General features: G+C 44.9%; 1 protein-coding gene across 6 annotated transcripts in view; it reads left to right on the top strand.

The window, feature by feature from the left end:
* LOC129181056 (uncharacterized) overlaps positions 1 to 19,269 on the top strand; it is a 50,786-nt gene that overhangs the window by 24,381 nt on the left and 7,136 nt on the right. For 3 of the 6 annotated variants that reach the window (XR_008570350.1, XM_054775711.1, XM_054775710.1), the window contains exons 1-19: positions 7,804 to 7,939; positions 9,687 to 9,821; positions 9,891 to 9,997; positions 10,069 to 10,183; positions 10,609 to 10,725; positions 12,033 to 12,094; positions 12,270 to 12,422; positions 12,549 to 12,740; positions 12,836 to 12,935; positions 13,363 to 13,504; positions 13,588 to 13,771; positions 13,850 to 13,949; positions 14,050 to 14,174; positions 14,272 to 14,303; positions 17,091 to 17,406; positions 17,481 to 17,575; positions 17,641 to 17,719; positions 17,811 to 17,919; positions 19,145 to 19,255. Coding sequence is in view for 5 of the 6 variants with exons in the window: in XM_054775711.1 (XP_054631686.1) it covers positions 7,870 to 7,939; positions 9,687 to 9,821; positions 9,891 to 9,997; positions 10,069 to 10,183; positions 10,609 to 10,725; positions 12,033 to 12,094; positions 12,270 to 12,422; positions 12,549 to 12,740; positions 12,836 to 12,935; positions 13,363 to 13,504; positions 13,588 to 13,771; positions 13,850 to 13,949; positions 14,050 to 14,174; positions 14,272 to 14,303; positions 17,091 to 17,406; positions 17,481 to 17,575; positions 17,641 to 17,719; positions 17,811 to 17,919; positions 19,145 to 19,218 (2,307 nt within the window). In the remaining variant the exon portion in view is untranslated. Of the gene's footprint in view, positions 1 to 7,803; positions 7,940 to 9,686; positions 9,822 to 9,890; positions 9,998 to 10,068; positions 10,184 to 10,608; positions 10,726 to 12,032; positions 12,095 to 12,269; positions 12,423 to 12,548; positions 12,741 to 12,835; positions 12,936 to 13,362; positions 13,505 to 13,587; positions 13,772 to 13,849; positions 13,950 to 14,049; positions 14,175 to 14,271; positions 14,304 to 17,090; positions 17,407 to 17,480; positions 17,576 to 17,640; positions 17,720 to 17,810; positions 17,920 to 19,144; positions 19,256 to 19,269 lie in introns of those variants that run through there. The other 3 variants (XM_054775714.1, XM_054775713.1, XM_054775712.1) reach the window with 2 other exon arrangements.

Here is a 19,269-nt window from a genome sequence, read left to right on the forward strand (position 1 = left end):
TTCCATAGCATTAATCGAAATAACCAAGAAATTACCAACACTATAGATGTTACGATGGTGTTTGTCGCTCTGCTGCCGCCTTGTGTCTGTTTGCTCTCTGTGCAGCTTCAGCCGGTGTGGGTGGAGTTCCCAGCACACACCTGCTGACAATCTCATCAAGCACCCTTTATATACCCAGCGGCAACGAGAAGCCAGTGCCAGATTGTACTCCTTGCTACCTGTTCCGCTTCGTCCGGCTCCTTACCTGTTCCCCGCTTTCTGGCTCACCCTTGTCCCTCTGCTCAGTACTATTTCCTGTACACTAGTTATTGTTCCAGCTCAGGTTTGCCTGCAGTATTTCTTAGTTGCATTCTAGTTATTCCTGTCAGCCTTCTGCTGGCAGTGTTTTGTGTTTTTCTACTTTGTTTTGTGACTTTCCCTTGTGTTGTACTTTTCCCGCTCGAGACACTTTATGTTATTAAATACCTTTTGTTTCCATTTTTGGTCTGACTCCTTGCGTTGGGTTCCGCCCCTTTTTACAAGTGGCGACTCCCACTTGTGACAGAACAATCTGGCCACAATGGAGCCCGCAGGATTGGACCACTTCCGCAGCGCTCTGTCTCATCACGGACAGCTGGTCAGCGACCATGAGAAGAGGCTGCGTGACCTCACGGACACCGTTTCCGCACTCACCCTAGCGGTCGACAGCATGGATCAACGTCTAGCAAGGGTATGTGCACACCTGCTGCAGGAGGACGAGGCAGGCACAGCTGCAGTGATTACCTCCACTCCTGCCTCATTATCGACACTGATTACTAACTCAGGACGGGAACCTAGTATTCCTCACCCTCCTCGTTTTTCGGGTGAGTCACAGTCATGTGAACAGTTTTTGCACCAATGTTCGCTGGTGTTTGATCAACAGCCAACTACTTACGGCTCGGACCCAGCACGTATAGCCTTTATTATGAGCTTACTTACCGGCAGAGCAGCTACATGGGCTATGGCCATTGGCAAGTCAGTTCCTGCCACGCGCACCTCTATGCAGACATTTCTGGCAGAAATGAGACGAGTATTTCACCACCCGGTGCATGGTAGAGAGGCCGGGGGTCGATTACTAGAACTGAAACAGAGGGGACGCACGGTGGCGGATTTCGCTATTGACTTCCGGGTCATGGCTGTCGAGAGCGGCTACACCGATACTGCCGTTCTTCGGGACATTTTTCGTAGGGCTCTAAATCCTCGCATAAAGGACGAATTAGTGGCCAAGGACTACTCTGTGTCATTGGACGAACTCATAGATCTAGCTATTAGATTGGATAATCGTATCAGGGACCGAGCAAAGGAGCACGCGGAAGAGAGGAGGATCGATACCCGTCCGTTTACTCCGCGACCCGTATCAACCCCGCCGATGGAGAGGAGACCCGCCCGGCACCTGCCGATGGAGACCGACTCGACACCCACTGAGACCCCAATGCAGCTGGGAGCTCGCCGTCTTACGCAAGCAGAAAGGACCCGCCGCCTCAAGATGGAATTATGCCTGTATTGCGGCGATCCAGATCACCGGCTCCAACGATGCCCTGCTAGACCTGGACAGAGGCGGGGATCGACCTTGGGATCGGCCGAGAGCCTCACATCGGTATCAGGGATCGATCAACCCAAGGTTGGGGATCGTCCTGCGCTTAGGGATAGTGAGTATAAGACCAATGCCACTCCTTTTCAGTCTTGCACACCCCCACACAGACTACAGGTCCATGGAACTATCATGGGAGGGGGGAATAATATCCCAGTGACTGTACTCATTGACTCTGGTTCTGATGACTGTTTTTTGGACCCTAATTTTGCTAAATCTTGCAATCTGAAGCTAGTTGAACTACCCTCCCCTAAGGAGGTACTATCCTTGGATGGGCGTCTCTTGGCGGCGGTGTCTCACCAAACCGAACCCCTATCACTCCGGTTGTCGGGTAATCATTTTGAGAGTATCCGTTTCTATTTAATTCCGTCTCGTTCCGCCCCGGTTGTTCTTGGTCTCACGTGGCTAAAATTACACAACCCTTCGATCGATTGGAACAGAATGTGTATTAATAACTGGAGCCCCTTTTGTCACGCTAACTGTTTGCGTTCTGCTGTCACCGAGACCCCCGTTGCCCACGTTGTCGAGGAGAGGATTGAGCTAGCTGGGGTACCCAAGATCTATCATGATCTTAAGCAAGTGTTTAGTAAGGACAGCGCTCAAACTCTTCCCCCGCATCGCCCTTACGACTGTGCGATTGAGCTGCTACCTGATGCTAGCCTGCCCAATGCCAAACTATATAATGTTTCGGCTCCTGAACTGCAAGCCCTCAAGGACTATATTTCCTCCTCGCTCGCTTCCGGATTTATTCGCCCGTCATCTTCCCCGTTGGGGGCGGGATTTTTCTTTGTAGCTAAGAAGGATAAGTCACTTAGGCCTTGTATCGACTATAGGGGGCTCAACAGTATCACTCTCCGCAACCGGTATTCTCTCCCACTTATGGACTCCGCCTTCTCCGCTTTGCATTCCGCGCAAATATTCTCCAAATTAGATTTACGGAACGCATATCACTTGGTACGCATAAAGAGGGGAGATGAGTGGAAGACAGCCTTCAATACACCTATGGGGCACTTCGAGTATTTGGTGATGCCATTTGGACTTACTAACGCCCCAGCGGTTTTTCAAAACTTAATTAACGATGTGCTAAGAGACATGATTAATCGTATTTGCTTTGTCTATCTGGATGACATTCTCATTTTCTCTAGGAACCTACAGGAACATACCCGTCACGTCCGGCTCGTCCTCCAGCGACTTCTAGAGAACCGGTTATATGTCAAGGCAGAGAAATGCGAATTTCACACCACCTCCGTGTCCTTCCTGGGGTATATTGTGGAGAAGGGTCAGATACGTGCCGATCCCGCTAAAATCCAGGCGGTGGTCGAATGGCCGACTCCGACAACAAGGAAGCATTTGCAGAGGTTTCTGGGCTTTGCAAATTTTTATAGACGATTTATTCGTAACTTTAGCAGCAAAGTCCAACCCCTGACCATGCTTACATCTTCCAAAGTACCATTTGTATGGAACCCCAAGGCGGAGGAGGCGTTTACTCAACTTAAGAGATTCTTTACTACGGCACCGGTGTTAATTTACCCTGATCCTGCTTTACAGTTCCTAGTTGAGGTCGACGCATCGGATACGGGAGTGGGAGCCGTCCTGTCGCAGCGGTCCCCAGTCGACCAAAAGCTCCACCCGTGTGCATTCTTCTCGCGTCGCCTCACGAAAGCAGAGGGTAATTATGATGTGGGAAATAGAGAGCTGCTGGCCATCGTTCTCGCGCTGCGGGAGTGGCGTCATTGGTTGGAAGGCGCAGCTCTTCCGTTCATGGTCATAACCGATCACAAGAACCTTGCTTACATTAGAACTGCTCAAAGACTCAATGCCCGTCAGGCCCGGTGGTCCCTCTTTCTCACCAGATTCGACTTCTCCATCACCTACAGACCCGGTTCCCGCAATATTAAGCCCGACGCGCTGTCCAGGACTTTTGGGACCACGGAGGAGGAGGCTGCACCAGAGACTATAATACCTGTGGCTCGGGTGTTGGGGGCAGTCCAGTGGGAGGTGGAGAAGAGGGTTTCGGAGGCTACCAGCAGTATGGAACGGCCTCAGGGATGCCCACCGGGAAGACTATTCGTTCCCCAGGATCTTAGGTCGGAGGTCATACAGTGGGGACACTCGTCAAAGATGTCATGCCATCCTGGGGTTAGTCGCACACAAGCCGCGGTGGCGCAGAGGTTCTGGTGGCCATCCATGGCCGCGGACATAAAGGGATTCGTCGCGGCCTGCTCTGTCTGTGCCAGAAGCAAGACTCTGCACCGTGCTCCGGCCGGACTCCTTCAGCCATTACCCATCCCATCCCGCCCTTGGTCCCACATCGGCCTGGACTTTGTCACTGGACTACCTGCCTCCCGAGGCAAGACCGTCGTTTTGAGCATTGTTGACCGTTTCTCTAAGATGGTACACTTCGTCGCCCTGCCGGGCCTGCCTTCGTCCCTCGAAACAGCGCACCTATTGGTGAGACATGTGTTTCGTCTTCATGGCATACCACTTGACATTGTCTCCGACAGGGGTCCCCAATTCACGTCCCGAGAGTGGAAGGCCTTTTGCAGGACCTTGGGGGCATCTGTCAGCCTTTCCTCGGGACATCACCCTCAGACAAACGGCCAGACAGAGCGGGCCAACCAGGACCTGGGAGCGGCGTTACGATGTGTTTGCCACCAGCACCCGGCATCATGGTCCTCCCACCTCCCCTGGGTTGAATATGCCCACAACACCCTCATAAGCTCAGCCACAGGTATGTCACCGTTTAAAGTTGCCTACGGTTACCAGCCTCCGCTATTCCCTGCACAGGAGTCGGATGTCGCAGTTCCGTCCGTTCAAGCCCACCTGCGTCGCGCCCGAAGGGTCTGGCGGGAGACCCTGGCAGCACTTAGACGGACAGCCGCACGCAACCAACGCCTGGCAGATCGCCATAGGGTTCCGGCACCGGACTACCAGGTGGGCCAGGAGGTTTGGCTATCGGCCAAGGATCTGCCTCTAGCAGGAACCAGCAGGAAACTGGCTCCAAAGTTTGTGGGACCTTTTCCTATCGCCGCCATCATCAACCCCTCCTCTGTCAAGCTCAAGCTTCCGCCCTCCCTCAAGGTACATCCAGTCTTTCACGTCTCCTGCATTAAACCAGTTTCCTCCAGCCAGCTGTGCCCGCCGGCCGAGGCGCCGCCCCTGCCGCGTATGATCGATGGCCAGCCAGCATATACGGTGAAGGCTCTTTTGGACTCCCGGAAGAGGGGTAGAGGGTTCCAGTATTTGGTCGACTGGGAGGGATACGGTCCGGAGGAACGTTCCTGGGTCTCCCGCTCCTGTATCCTCGACCCCTCACTCATTGGCGACTTCCACCGTCTCCACCCTAATAAACCAGGTAGGCCGTCAGGAGACGCCTTATAAGAGGGGGGAATACTGTTACGATGGTGTTTGTCGCTCTGCTGCCGCCTTGTGTCTGTTTGCTCTCTGTGCAGCTTCAGCCGGTGTGGGTGGAGTTCCCAGCACACACCTGCTGACAATCTCATCAAGCACCCTTTATATACCCAGCGGCAACGAGAAGCCAGTGCCAGATTGTACTCCTTGCTACCTGTTCCGCTTCGTCCGGCTCCTTACCTGTTCCCCGCTTTCTGGCTCACCCTTGTCCCTCTGCTCAGTACTATTTCCTGTACACTAGTTATTGTTCCAGCTCAGGTTTGCCTGCAGTATTTCTTAGTTGCATTCTAGTTATTCCTGTCAGCCTTCTGCTGGCAGTGTTTTGTGTTTTTCTACTTTGTTTTGTGACTTTCCCTTGTGTTGTACTTTTCCCGCTCGGGACACTTTATGTTATTAAATACCTTTTGTTTCCATTTTTGGTCTGACTCCTTGCGTTGGGTTCCGCCCCTTTTTACAAGTGGCGACTCCCACTTGTGACAATAGATGGCAGACAGTGCGCAGTTGCAGTATTTATGGATTTAACAAAAGCATTTAATACAATTAATCACAATGTCCTAATTTACAAACTATAATGGTATGGAATCAGAGGGTTCGTTTTGAACTAGGTAACAAGCTACTTGGTAAGCAGGATGCAATATGTGAAGCTAAATTGCTCTGAATCAATCAGCGAGCGAACGAGTTAAGGCGGTGAGGCGTTGGACGTGCTGCCCGGCCGAGGTCCCGCCCTCGAGAGCAATTTATCTCACTGTGATTGGTTCGTTCAGCCGAGGTCCCGCCCTCGAGAGCAATGTAACTTACCGTGATTGGTTCGTTCAGCTCCGCACATGGCAAGTGTCATTCATATCAAAGTTGCGGGCCGCACGAATATTAATCTTTCATATTAAGACGGGGGGAGCAAACTATCGTCTCGGGGGCCGCGAGTCTGAGACCCCTGGTGTAGGCTGCATACGCTACCACTCATGGATTTGTGACACGCTAAGGGCATAAATAAAGTTGATAATAAAGTTGAAGCGATACAAGTTGGTTCCATTCCCTGTGTCACAGTGCCCTCTAGTGGTCAAGCTGCAAACTTACCTGCAAATACAAACACGACAACCTCTCCTCCTCTCCATCTTCACTCGCCAAAAAGACAGTTCTGTCTCAAGGTATGTTGACGTATTTTGACTTGTACATAACTTACAAATAACGTGTGTGAACGGGCGTCAACGATCGCATAACTAATTGCCCGCGGATGCGGGACGTATGAATCATACGTTGACATACGTCGAAAAGTTTTATGCAGGCACAAAATTTTTGGACGACTTAGACGTACTACGACCTATGCCGGCGTGCTTCCGCGTGCTGTTAACTTACAAAACTTACTCATAACTTATTGGACGTATGCCAGCGTATTGTCATACGTTGGCGTAAGATGGCTAAATCGTCAAGGTGTGACAGGCGTTGGGCATAAATTGTGAACACCGGCAACATGCTACGCATTAGTTGATATAAGTTGTCTATAACTTAGAGAAACGTTCTATATAAGTTACTAATACGTCATGTTTACGTCGACCTCGTTATGAATATGCTATGCATACGCCCAAAATTGAAAAAAAACAAAAACGTCGATAGTTTAACGTATGCCATCAAAATGATCACGTCAGGCATGCGCTGCCTAAATCGTCAAGGTGTGACAGGCACTTTAATGACATCTGTAAAGTCACAAAAAACCTAAAGCTAATATTACTTGCAGACGGTACAGCCGAATTTTGTTCTGGAGAAAGCATGCAAGAGTCACAGATAAAAAAAAAAACAGTCAGATAAAATAACTATACTAAAAAGATGGTTTGATTACAAACAGACATGAACCTAATTAAAACTAAAATAATGTTATTCGGTAACAGTAGAAAAGAGACTTAAGTGCAAATACAAATAGATGATTGACACAACAATGTATGTGTCAACTTTCTTCATTGTTCATTATTATATATACTTTTATTATGTATTATATTATGTATTATATTATTATGTATTATATTATTATGTATTATATATATATATATATATATATATATATATATACTTTATATATATATATACTTTTTGTGTGCTATTTTGTGAGTGCTATACAATGTATTTATATTGATTTACAAACCTCAGCTTCGTTGTAACACATTGTTGTATTGCTTTTTATCATTTATCATCTTATGTGGTTTCGGAACGTGGGAGGAGCACATGTTGAATAGGAAATGAAAAGATGTATTAGCAATTGATATGAAGCAAAGAGGGTCGCACGGTGGTCTAGTGGTTAGCATGTTGGCCAACACAGTAACAGTCTGGAGATCGGGAAGTACTCCGGTTTCCTCCCAAAACATGCATGTTAGGTTAATTGGCGACTCTAAATAGGTATGAATGTGAGTGTGAATGGTTGTTTGTCTATATGGCAGTCCAGGGTGTACCCCGCCTGTCGCCCGAAGTCAGCTGTGATAGGCTCCAGCATGCCCCCGCGACCCTAATGAGGAAAAGCGGTATAGAAAATGGATGGATGAAACAAAGAGGGGTAGGATTGAATAAACTCTGCTTGTTCGTACTCCTTCTGGACATGTGGAATTATGAATTGTAATATGTAATATATAAGGCCAAAGTAAAATGTATGTATGGCCAAATAAAATTAAACCATTAAACCATAATATCTTGAGTTGAGTTGATGCACATCCTGCTTTACAGTGCAGTAGTGCTCGAGCCCTTTAAGATTAGACTTCATTTCCCACAATTCCATTGGCCAAGTCCATCCACCAACTGCCGCGTCAAATCCGCTAGCTTGAGTGTCCTGCGTCCAGTCGATCTGCTGTCTCCTCTTGCCGTCCAAGATGTCTCACTCGTCCCCGCAGGGTTTAGACACGACCAGCCGGAGGAGGAGGCCATTTGACCGAACTCAGGGTGAGCCAGAAAGTAACCTGGCGAGTGGCGACAACAAATCGTACTAATTTGAAGTATTACACTACACTTTCAGCAATATAGTACTGTAAATACGCTAATGTAATTTAGTTATTTTAACCATATCACAAAAAGTGAACAATATAAAATAAATCTATGTGTCATTTTTTTTAAAGCGACCTGAGAAAACACTTAAAGCACGATATGGCCAATCACTTTCTAACAGTAACCTTGTGCAGCTCGGAATAACTAATCAGGAAATGATTTATGTAAGTTTATTATGTGCCTTGTATTGTGTTTTATTAACAGTATATGAATCATGGGAACGTTTACTTAATTTGCGAAAGCAGATCTGCACTAGGCAGTGCGGCGATTGTCTTTTTGAAGTGGTACTTCGACATTAAAAAAGATACATGTTATCCGAATTGCACAAAAACAAGACGTCATACACATATTTTACACTTTTGTGAGCCACTGAAGATTCTGTAGCAACCTGTTGGAGATTCTTGGACTAAATATTATAAAGCATAAGAAGACTGAATGAGTCAATGTCCATATAATCTACAGTTGTGAGACTGTAGATTTGAAAATTATGCATGCTCTTTTAATGCAGTTGTGTGGTGAAACATCACAAACCTTTACGTGGCTCATTTTACACTTGCACACCAGGAAACCACGATGAGAATGAAGAAGAGGGAACCAACCCGATTATTTGTGACGAGAGTGATGAAGTCATGAGGAATGTGCAAGATTGTCTTGTGAAAGCAACATGCTTTCTCCACCTGGCAAGGGTCACATTGAATGAGTAGATTATTAGATAAATGGCCAGGGGCGGCTGGTACCCTTTTGCCTAATTGCAGTCATGCTTCTGCAGCCAAGGGGAAGGTGAGATCTGCTCTAAATAGGTGTATAACGGTGCGCCATGATCATGTTTCAGTGTGTGCCTTGGTTTTAAGGTCGCGGTTGGGTACAGTCAGAGAACAAAATGCAAAATATAAAACTGCTTATCTTTTGTGTAAAGCCTTTGAATGATTTTTTCAAATGAAACTTCAAAAACTGCAAACTGCCAGCATGTAATTCTCTAAGAAATAAAATTGTCAAATAAAAAATAAAATAATATAAAAATAATTATGAAATAATATGCTAATAATAATAAAATGCAACAATAAAAGTTTGAACAGTCTAAATTATTATTATTTTATTTAGAGCAAATTAAAGTTTCTTATTGCCTGAAGTACAGCATTAATAGTCTCAGCTTGTAGCCCAGTTTCTGTTCCCCATCTCTACTGAACAATGCCAGCACACTGCTTTCGTCTTATGCAATTGTCTTTTTTCATTTACGTGTTTCACCGGGAAGGCAAAGTCTTCCCAAAAGATGACTTGAACGACAGAAGACGGTTTTCATGCTCTGGATTCTCTTTGGCACTCTTGCAAGCCGTTACTCCTGCTAGCCAAAAGCTGGGTACTCTATTTGTTTCTGGAGTAGATGGATGCAGAGTCGATGTTTTTGCATCCACGGTACAACGGAGTGTTGACTTATGAGTTGAAAAAGTGTGATGATAACCATAGAACCGGAAATTGTACCTACTACAACACAAGAAAGAGTTTGACTACTAAATCCTTTGTGTCAGGGTGGGTGAGTGGTTTTACTTCATCTTGTGTTTTATACTTGTATGATAGTTGGCAAAAAACTAACTTGATATATTGAAATGGACATTATAATGCAGATGTTGTATTTATTGTGTTTCAGACCAGGCAGTGGACAATGATGGACACCTCCATGAAGGTCCACCGCATAACTCAGCAGAGTGTTGCACCGTGTCCACACACCAGCCCTGCTTGTGTCCTGCTCTGTACAGCACAAAATACATGTCAGCACATACATGTAAGTACTGGGCCACCAGCCACATTTGTTCTCTTTGCAAAACATGTCAACAGCACATAACTCACTCAGGTCCAAGCCATCACATTTATGAAGATAGCTGGGAGGAGATCCAAAGCATAAGAACCATCAGAGCGGAGAACGAAGTGGAAGCCAACAAGCTGGTCAACAACTACAGGGTATGATTGTCTGTGGATGAGCATCCAGAGGGGGCACTTTATCGTTGCTTATGTGTTTTGTTTGTCTTCAGTTTGGCTTTCGAAAATGGAAGAGCCACGTGACAGAGCGTCCTTTTGAAGACAGGTCAGAAGTTGTGAAAGAGCTCTACTCGGAGCTGAACGTCATCAAGCCTCATATTGGTCCAGGTAGAGTTTGACACAGCCTTTTAAAGTTGCTGTTCTGTATAAATGTTACTTGCATGGATGTCAAAAACATACTGTACATTAAGATCAACTGAAGGATGCGGGGCCACTTTGATATTCTTCACCTTTTACTTGTTTATTTTATTTTATTATTAACAGTCCAGTGTAGTTCAGGGATGAAACAGTACACATTTTTGTGAGTTCTTTCTCTATTAGTATTTTTATTTTCTCTCTTATTTAACATCATCAATTTGCAGTTTCCTTACTTCTAACATTCTTGAAAGAATACCTAAAATCTCAGTTGATATATTGTACACAGGAAGGTCAATTAAAGCACACCAATGAATACATAACTTTTTCACACAGTGTCAAAGTATGTTGATTTTACATTAGACGGGTTTCAAATGTTTTTTTATATGCGTTGGCAGGTCGTCTCATCACATGTGGAAATGCAGTGTATGTTGTTCTTTTTGGTTGGTGGGTGTCCCTGGTGTACGTCCTGGTGGGCTTACTCATGTTCCTGACGGTCATCGGTGCACCCTATGGTAGGTTGATTGTTACTAGGAAAGCTCCGATCAATTGGCCACTATCAATATCGGTCAATTTCCGTGAAAAATCATGTAATCGGCATATGCCGATAAATGCCTTTAACGCCAATCACCTCTGGCTTGTACTATTGCGGCACGCAGCCTGTAGCGAGCGTCCCCTGCCCACTTTCCTTCACACTGCGTAGGCATGCCAAACCGAAAACAAACGTGTGCCATGTGAAACTTACCTGCCATTTGTGAGAGTGATATACATTTTGCACCCTACAAAACATGCCAAGAAAAATATCTTCCCGGGGTAGCACGTTAAAAAGCTGTAATTCAGCATTTGAAGAACAAACACTTGACGGACTATGGTGAGTTTTTGAGGCTCACGACGTGATCATCAGTCAAACGGCAGCTATTGTAGCCAATGCTGGACAACACTCGGCCGTATGTGCGTGACAGTCAGTGGTCTAAAGCAAATAACCTGAAATATAATTGAATTCATTGTACTAGATGACCAGCCTCTCTCAGCGGTGGAAGACACCGGGTTTGCGGACTGCTCTCTTACTTGGAGATCACATGATACCTGGAAGTCCTGCTAGAACGCCATCAAACTCTGTACTCTTACATCCAAACTGTCCTTAAAGAAGACGTCTTATCCTCTGTAAGTTTCACGAGCGATATCTTTTCTCTTGAAAAAGTAAAATACGTTTTTGTCTAAATGAAGGTGATTTTATGGTTTCCATTTTCATGTCATATAGCCAATAATAGGGGTGCAACCAGGAATTCTGGGCCCCATGAAAAAAAATCACGTTGGGCTTTTTTATTTTTTGGGACCTTGGATTGTCCAACTTTTCCCCCTTATACGGCACCACGGGCCAATAGCACTCATCATAAATAAATGTCAAAATTTACACTTAATCTATATGATCCGTATCGAGCGATTTCACTCATGGAGGATCGGAATCAGGGCCGCAGGGTGACCTAGTGGTTAGCATGTTGTTGGCCACACGGTCATTAGATCTGGGTTCGAATCTCCGTTGGGCATCTCTGTGTTGAGTTTGCATGTTCTCCCTGTGCGTGTGTGGGTTTTCTCCGGGTACTCCGGTTTCCTCCCCCTTCTAAAAACAAAAAACGCCTCTCACACGAAGTCAGCTGTGACCCTAGTGAGCATAAGCGGCATAGAAGATTGATGGATGGATGATCGGAATCGGCAGCATAACACCCTGATCGGAGCATCCCTAGTTGTTACAACAGCAGTAGTTCATCAAGATCGATCGTCAGATATCAAGCTTGTTTATTTCCTCTTTCCATCTCTTCAGGAAAGCTGTGCTGGAAGTTGTCCTGTTACTTTCTTTGGCCATTTGGCAAGTCAGTTCACAAGGTACTGCCTAGATCTTTTATCATTTCCTACGCTTATCGACATCCGTCAAGGCTCCCTCTTTGATCCCCTTTTTATTTATATATCCTTTTTTATTTATCCGTCCTTTTTTCAGTGTTTCATGGTTGTAGTTTGATTTGCCCATTACTGTTATAATCATTGAGATTTACTTTGGCAGGTTGGAAATAAATTCTGGAGATGTTGTGAGCAAATGCCTGACTGCGATTGCACCGGGGAATGGGTGGAGGACAACTCTCCGGTTCTGCTGCCTTCACCAACTGAGAGTCCAGTCCCAGAGGCATCAGAGCAGCCAGCACACACTCGCTACTGGGTAACACCTCCTAAACCATGCCATGTACTGTATACTCACCTGCCACTTCATTAGGTACACCTGATCCAATGTGAGAACTTCATCAACAAATTTAATGCACATAGAAAACTATTTTTCTTTTTCCAGTGTCGTTTGTCTACTTACGTGTGGCTGCTGCTGGGATACCCTCCTCTGGTGGTCATCCACTCGCTGGTCTGTCTCTTGTCCTGGATCCTTGTCTTCACCATCCCTGTAGCCAAGATGAATGCACGCACTCTGGGCATCATCCTACTCTTACCCCCAGAGGATGTGTCTGTGTCCACCAGCTCACAGAGGAAGGCAAGGAGGCAGGCGGAGTAGTTTTTTGCATGACTGCACAGCTGTTTATTACAATTATTATTATTATTATTATTATGTCTTTGTTTTGACTTTAGTATCAAGGCTACGAGACCAGGACGCTGCTGTGCTGCTACCATGCAGCAAACTGGTACTACTACAAGTATACTGTAGATGGCATCAATGTATTTGCTGTCAGTATCCTTTTTTATTGTGTTCCTGGAAAAACAAACAAGGACCATATACTGAAAAATCAAAGGATGGGGGCGATGCATTTTGGTATTACTGTATTATTTTGTAAAAATGGCTGAAACCAGTTTACGTCTGTGTAGGCTCTCAGTCGTACAGGAGTTGTCCATCCAGGGAAAGGCTTCTTCACAGAAGTACAGATGACGTCTCAAGAAGCCTTTCCCTCGATGAAACCAGTTTAATATTCTAGCAGTTAGTTATATATATATTTTTTAAAAACAGCCTGCATGTTTGTGTTATTTGTATTAACATTTCAGCTTTTTCTCCTGACATTTTGCTGTAGTTTTTTTTGTGGTTGTATTTTCAGAATGTGCCGAATAGGAGTTTTGTTTCCATTATAAAGATGATCTATTGTTACCCATAACCTTCCTCTCAGATCTTCTCCCTCTCGTAATAATTGCCCTGATAATCGGCTACATAGATAGAGAAAACCAGTACGCCAGTTCTGATGTCAAGTTCGCCATAGCATTAGGATCCATCATCCCGCTGTCATATTACATTGGTATGGGCATCGCCAGGTGAGATCCTGACCATTTAAGAAACTTCCACGTGTGTCAATTTCCAGCAGTTAATTTATCTTCCTACTTTTGTTAACCTGCAGCATCTCAGCCCAGAGTAACTTCGCCATGGGCGCAGTTGTCAACGCTACTTTTGGCTCCATCACCGAGTTGACCTTTTACATCACAGCTCTTCTCAGGGGTCACAGGGCAGCTAATCCGTGCCTGCAGGAGGTGGTGAAGGCGGCGCTGACGGGCACGCTGCTTGGATGCATACTCTTCATCCCCGTAAGGCGCCACATTTTGCACATACGGTGGTAATTGTGTGATCACAGCTTAAAATCAGACTTTAACTTCACCTCCCAGGGCATCTGCATGATCATTGGAGGGTTGAGACATCGAGAGCAAAGATTTAACAGTCGCTGCACAGGAGTAAGCTCTGCACTGCTCTTCATCTCTGTTGGAGGTGGTGAACATCTTGAACATTGAGTGGATTCACCTTTATTCACCAGGTCCTCATGTGTCACAAATGTGATATAGCTCATGTACCATTCTGTCAACTGCAGGCGTGTTCGCCCCCACACTGTTCTCTAAGGCTTATGGTAACTTTGTGTGTGACGTGTGCACATCAGGGAACATCACGAGCAACAGCAGCGGCCCGTTTGTTTGCCACGGCTGTCATTATGAAGTGGTGAGCATCGTCGGCAAGAAGAATGTTGAAATACATTTATAAGGCATTATGTGTTGGTATTTATTATTCTGTATGTTTCTTTTCTTTCTTTCAACAGAACAATGGCACACTGTTCCACAACCATGTCGAGTAAGACATTTTAATTGTTGTTTTACAAGCAGCACAAGTGTTTTTCGGTGTTGCCAGATGTAAAAAAGATTTGTATACAGTAGTACCTCGCATAACGTAAACCTCCTTTTACGTAAATTCCACTGAACGTAAAGAATTTATGTAAATTTTTTGCATCGTATTACATAAGGAATTCCATATAACATAAAGCGTCAAGTCCGTGCAAGCGACATAGAGACTAACAGAGTACACTTGGTACACAACGGTCTAATCCCAGCTCATGTTCCCTACTAGTGCATGAACAATCCAATGCTTGAGGAATCCGTGTCAGAATTGAACAGAATCCTAATTCCGTTGAAACGTCAGCTCTCTCTCTTTCGGAGAGCTGTTTCATTCAATGGCAGTAGTCTTACGCGAAGCAATCCATTGCCATCCATCCATCCATCCATCTTCTATGCCGCTTATTCTCAAATCCATTGTCTTAACTTGAAAGCCGCATTATAGCCATTTCTTTGTGTGTTTTGTATGATGGAAGCTTGTCATTACCCGGTAGTGACAAGCTTCCACTGCGAATGTGCACAACATGTCTACATTCCGGTACAGTAGGTGGCGGTATGCACCTAAACGTTGGTTGCGACCCTCCATAAACGAGAAGAGGAAGAACGTCCGCGGATATGACGTGTACGCCTGTGACGCTACATACATTGCGTAAGGTTTACGTAGGGTCACTTGTGAAATTGAGATTAAAAGATCATTTATTCATCTCCAAGAGAACAACACTGCATTTTATGTTTTGTTTTATATTTTATATGTACGATATATTTCATGTATCTTTATTTCTGTTTAATTACGTCAGCAGCTATTACGTGTACACCTGTGGCGCTATGTACGTTACCAAATGTAAGGTTTACATAGGGTCACTTGTGAAATTGCTGGATATTACCCATTATTTCTGATGGATTTATCCTCTGGACTTCATAAGAACCACGGTACAGTGGCACCTTTGTAGCTGCCTTTGAGTCATCATAGCTTGTGGATTCTCCTTTTCGTTCTCCTTCATCATAACAGGCTTTGCAATTTGGCGGTATATTTATGGTGTTTATTGAATAATTCCAATCCAGCGTTTTACAAATTTAAACATTAGTCGGTGACAACACAACTGAAAACAAAATGCAGTTTTTAATGAAACTGTTTATTATTAAGGGAAATTAAAAATCCAAACCTACATGGCCCTGTGTGAAAAAGTGATTGTGGCCCCCTGTTAAATCCTAACTGAGATTAATTGAGATCTATCAGTCTGGAAAAGTTTATAAAGCCATTTCTAAAGCTTTGGGACTCCAGCAAACCACAAGTGAGAGCCATAATCCACAAATGGCAAAAACATGGAACAGTGGTGAACCTTCTCCGGAGTGGGCGGCCAACCAAAGTTACCCCAAGAGTGCAGCGATGCCTCATCCAAGAGGTCACAACGTCAGTGTTAACATCAGTGTTCATGACTCCAACATAAAGACACTTTGCAAAAACAGCCTGCATGGCAGACTTCCGAGACCAAAACCACTGCTCATCTCAATTTTGCCAGAATACATCTTGATGATCCCCAAGACCTTTGGGAAAATACTTAGTGGTTTGTCCCATTACATATGGCATAAAAGTAATGCCGCATTTCAGAGAACATCATACCAACATCATACCAACAGTAAAATATGGTGGTGGTTGTGTGATGGTCTGGGGCTTGCTGCTTCAGGACCTGGAAGACTTGCTGTGGTAAATGGAACCATGAATTCTGCTGTCTACCAAAAAATCCTGAGGGTGAATGTCCGGCAATCTGTTTGTGACCTCAAGCTGAAACCAACTTGGGTTCTGCAGCAGGACAATGATCCAAAACACACCAGCAAGTCCACCTCTGAATGGCTGAAGAAAAACAAAATAATGACTTTGGAGAGGCCTACTCAAAGTCCTGACCTGAATCCTATTGAGATGTTATGGCATGACCTTAAAAAGGAGGTTCATGCTGGAAAACCCTCCAATGTGGCTGAATTACTACAATTCCGCAAAGATGAGTGGGCCAAAATTTCTCCACATCACTGTAATATATTATACAGTATCTCACAATAATTTGTATACCACTCACACTTATAACTTCTCAAGGGACAATACTAGTACTATAGAGTCATACCTCTTCATACCTCTTCCATACTTCCATGACGACATCACTGGTGGAGCTGGTGGATGTCAGACACCTTGCATTCCACCTTCCTTCAGCTTGAGGATGCCCCACAGGTGCTCAATTGGGTCAGATGTGGCGGAGACATACTTGGCCACTCCTTCACCTTCAGCTTTCTCAGCAAGACACTCAGTGGTGTGTTTGTTGACATGTTGAAACTTCTATGTGGCCCAGTGTTTGCTTTACAGTGTCACTTTACATCTTGGAATTTTCCTTCAATGAACCGCAGCTGCCCCGTTGCCGGCAGCACTTGTGCAGCCCCAGACTGTGAAGCTACCACCATCGTGCTTGACTATAAAGCAAGACACAATTATCTTGCTTCTCACTAGTGTTGCCAGCTGTTTAGACAACAATGGCTGTGTGTTGACTCGTGTTCAATGAATACACAATATATAGTGCTATCCAAGCTGTACACTGACTACTCTAAAGTATATCCATATATTCTATACTTGACTTGAGAACATGTAAAATGTGAGGGGTACCCTCATACTATACATAACATCAATCCAATTTTACAAAGATTAAGATGTGAAAAATGTTGTGACATTTGAGAATTATTCACTAAACCTTTTTACTCTTGTTAGGCCCCTTGTGTACTCTGTTTCTGTCCTCCTGCCTGTTGCCTACATCATCGGGCTGATATTCACGTTGAAGACACACTCCCACATTTATGACATCCACGTTGGACAGGGACCAGGTAGGATTTGTACTCTGTCAGTGAGGGAGAGCACAATGCTGATGTGTTGCTGTCCAGTGACAGGCCACCATGGGGCAGTGGTCCACTGGTCCCGCTGGAGGTCCCTGCTCATCCTCATCATGGCCACCGTGCTCACGTCCGCCTGCGCCGACCTCGCCACAGAGCACGTCCAGCCCATTCTCAACCAGCCCAACATCTCTCAGGTGGGTGGGCTCACTTCTGGGGGATCCTTCACCTCCTGGCCTCATGCATGTTTGTTTTTGGTTTTCTTCTTTAGTATTTTATCGGGGTGACGCTTCTCGCCATGGTTCCAGAGATCCCTGAGATTGTCAATGGGATACAGTTTGCACTTCAGAACAACATCAGCCTCAGGTATTGGCATGAAAAAAGTATTTCAAATGTGCCCTTTAGATTGTACTTTTGTTTTTCCCCTTCAGCTTGGAGGTGGGGAGCTGTATCGCTGTGCAGGTCTGCATGCTCCAGATTCCAATCCTGGTCTTGTTTAATGCTTTCTATGTAAGATCCCTGTCCTCTTTTGTCATTTGGGTCATTCATTCAAGATGCCGTGGGTTTACATAACAGTTCATTGTAAATCAACTCTGCTTAGGATGTGGGCTTTGTGCTCTTATTCTGTGATCTCCATCTTTGGACCAGTATCTTCAGCGTGATTTTGGTCAACTACATCTTCATGGATGGCAAGTCCGATTATTTTCAAGGTAAGCCTTTCACATATTATTTCACAAGAAGAAACATGTATTAAAATGAATACACAGTAGATCCCCGCTATTCGTGGGGATTACGTTCTGAGAACACTCGCTTATGGCGGGAAAAACGCAGGTTATTCCTGGCCCCCGAAACCCACCTGCTAGCTTGACATTGACATTCTCCTCCGATTTCGGATTAACATATGCAATAAGAGTGACTGTTAGAATTATTCGATAAGATTCCAACTCCAGAACCCTCCCAGTCTTTTTTCAATTGCCATTGTTTACTTGCTAACAAGCTAAATGCATAATGCATAGAAGCACAATCCGGGTTTAGGAGCCTGTTGTGAGGCCTCCATCTCGCTCTAAAGCGGTGGCTCCACAGGTCATCCTGTCTAGCTGTTAAAGAAGGTGTAGCCGCGTCCACATAATCCAGTTTCATAATCCAATTCCTGTAGCAACTAAAGATCATATATTAACTTGTTCCCATTGCAAGTTTTGATACCAGATTTTAGGGAAGTTGACCATAGAAGCCAATGCTGCTGCAGCTACAACACACAGGGCGTTGCCATCTTGCACAGACGTCACTTTTTTACACTGTATGTGTGCTGTAAAACAAAAAACATTTTATGCTTTATTACGACGTATTGGGGCCGCACGGTGGCCGAGTGGTTAACATGTTGGCCACACAGTCAGGAGATCGGGAAGACCTGGGTTCGAAGCTTGGGCATCTCTGTGTGGAGTTTGCATTTTCACCCCCGTGCGTGCGTGGGTTTTCTCCACGTACTCCGGTTTCCTCCCACATTCCAAAAACATGCATGTTAGGTTAATTGGCGACTCTAAATTGTCCATAGGTATGAATGTGAGTGTGAATGGTTGTTTGTCTATATGTGCCCTGCGATTGACTGGCGACCAGTCCGCTGCTTGCCTGAAGTCAGCTGGGATAGGCTCCAGCATACCCCCGTGACCCTAATGAGGATAAGCGGCATAGAAAATGGATGGGATGGATTATCACATACAGTATTTATAATTATAAATTACGGACTTAGCGTGAATGAGATGAAAAAATGTAAACATGTATATTTTGACCAAAAATCAGGGTATCCAATGCTGAATTACAAATAAAAAAATGTAAAAATCATAAAAATATTATATATTATTATATATTATATATATTATATATTATTATTTTATATATTTATTGCCTATTTTTCCTATTCTGTCTTTTTCCATGCAGGCACAGCTCTGGTAGTCGTCTACCTGATCCTATTGGCTCTCTATTACTTTGCTCCATCTCCGGCAGGCTGCTGACTGTGGGACTGTTCAGCCAAAATCATTGAAAACAATGGTACGTAATAATTC

This window comes from Dunckerocampus dactyliophorus, chromosome 5 (genome assembly GCF_027744805.1).
Source record: "Dunckerocampus dactyliophorus isolate RoL2022-P2 chromosome 5, RoL_Ddac_1.1, whole genome shotgun sequence".
Lineage (NCBI taxonomy): Eukaryota > Metazoa > Chordata > Actinopteri > Syngnathiformes > Syngnathidae > Dunckerocampus > Dunckerocampus dactyliophorus.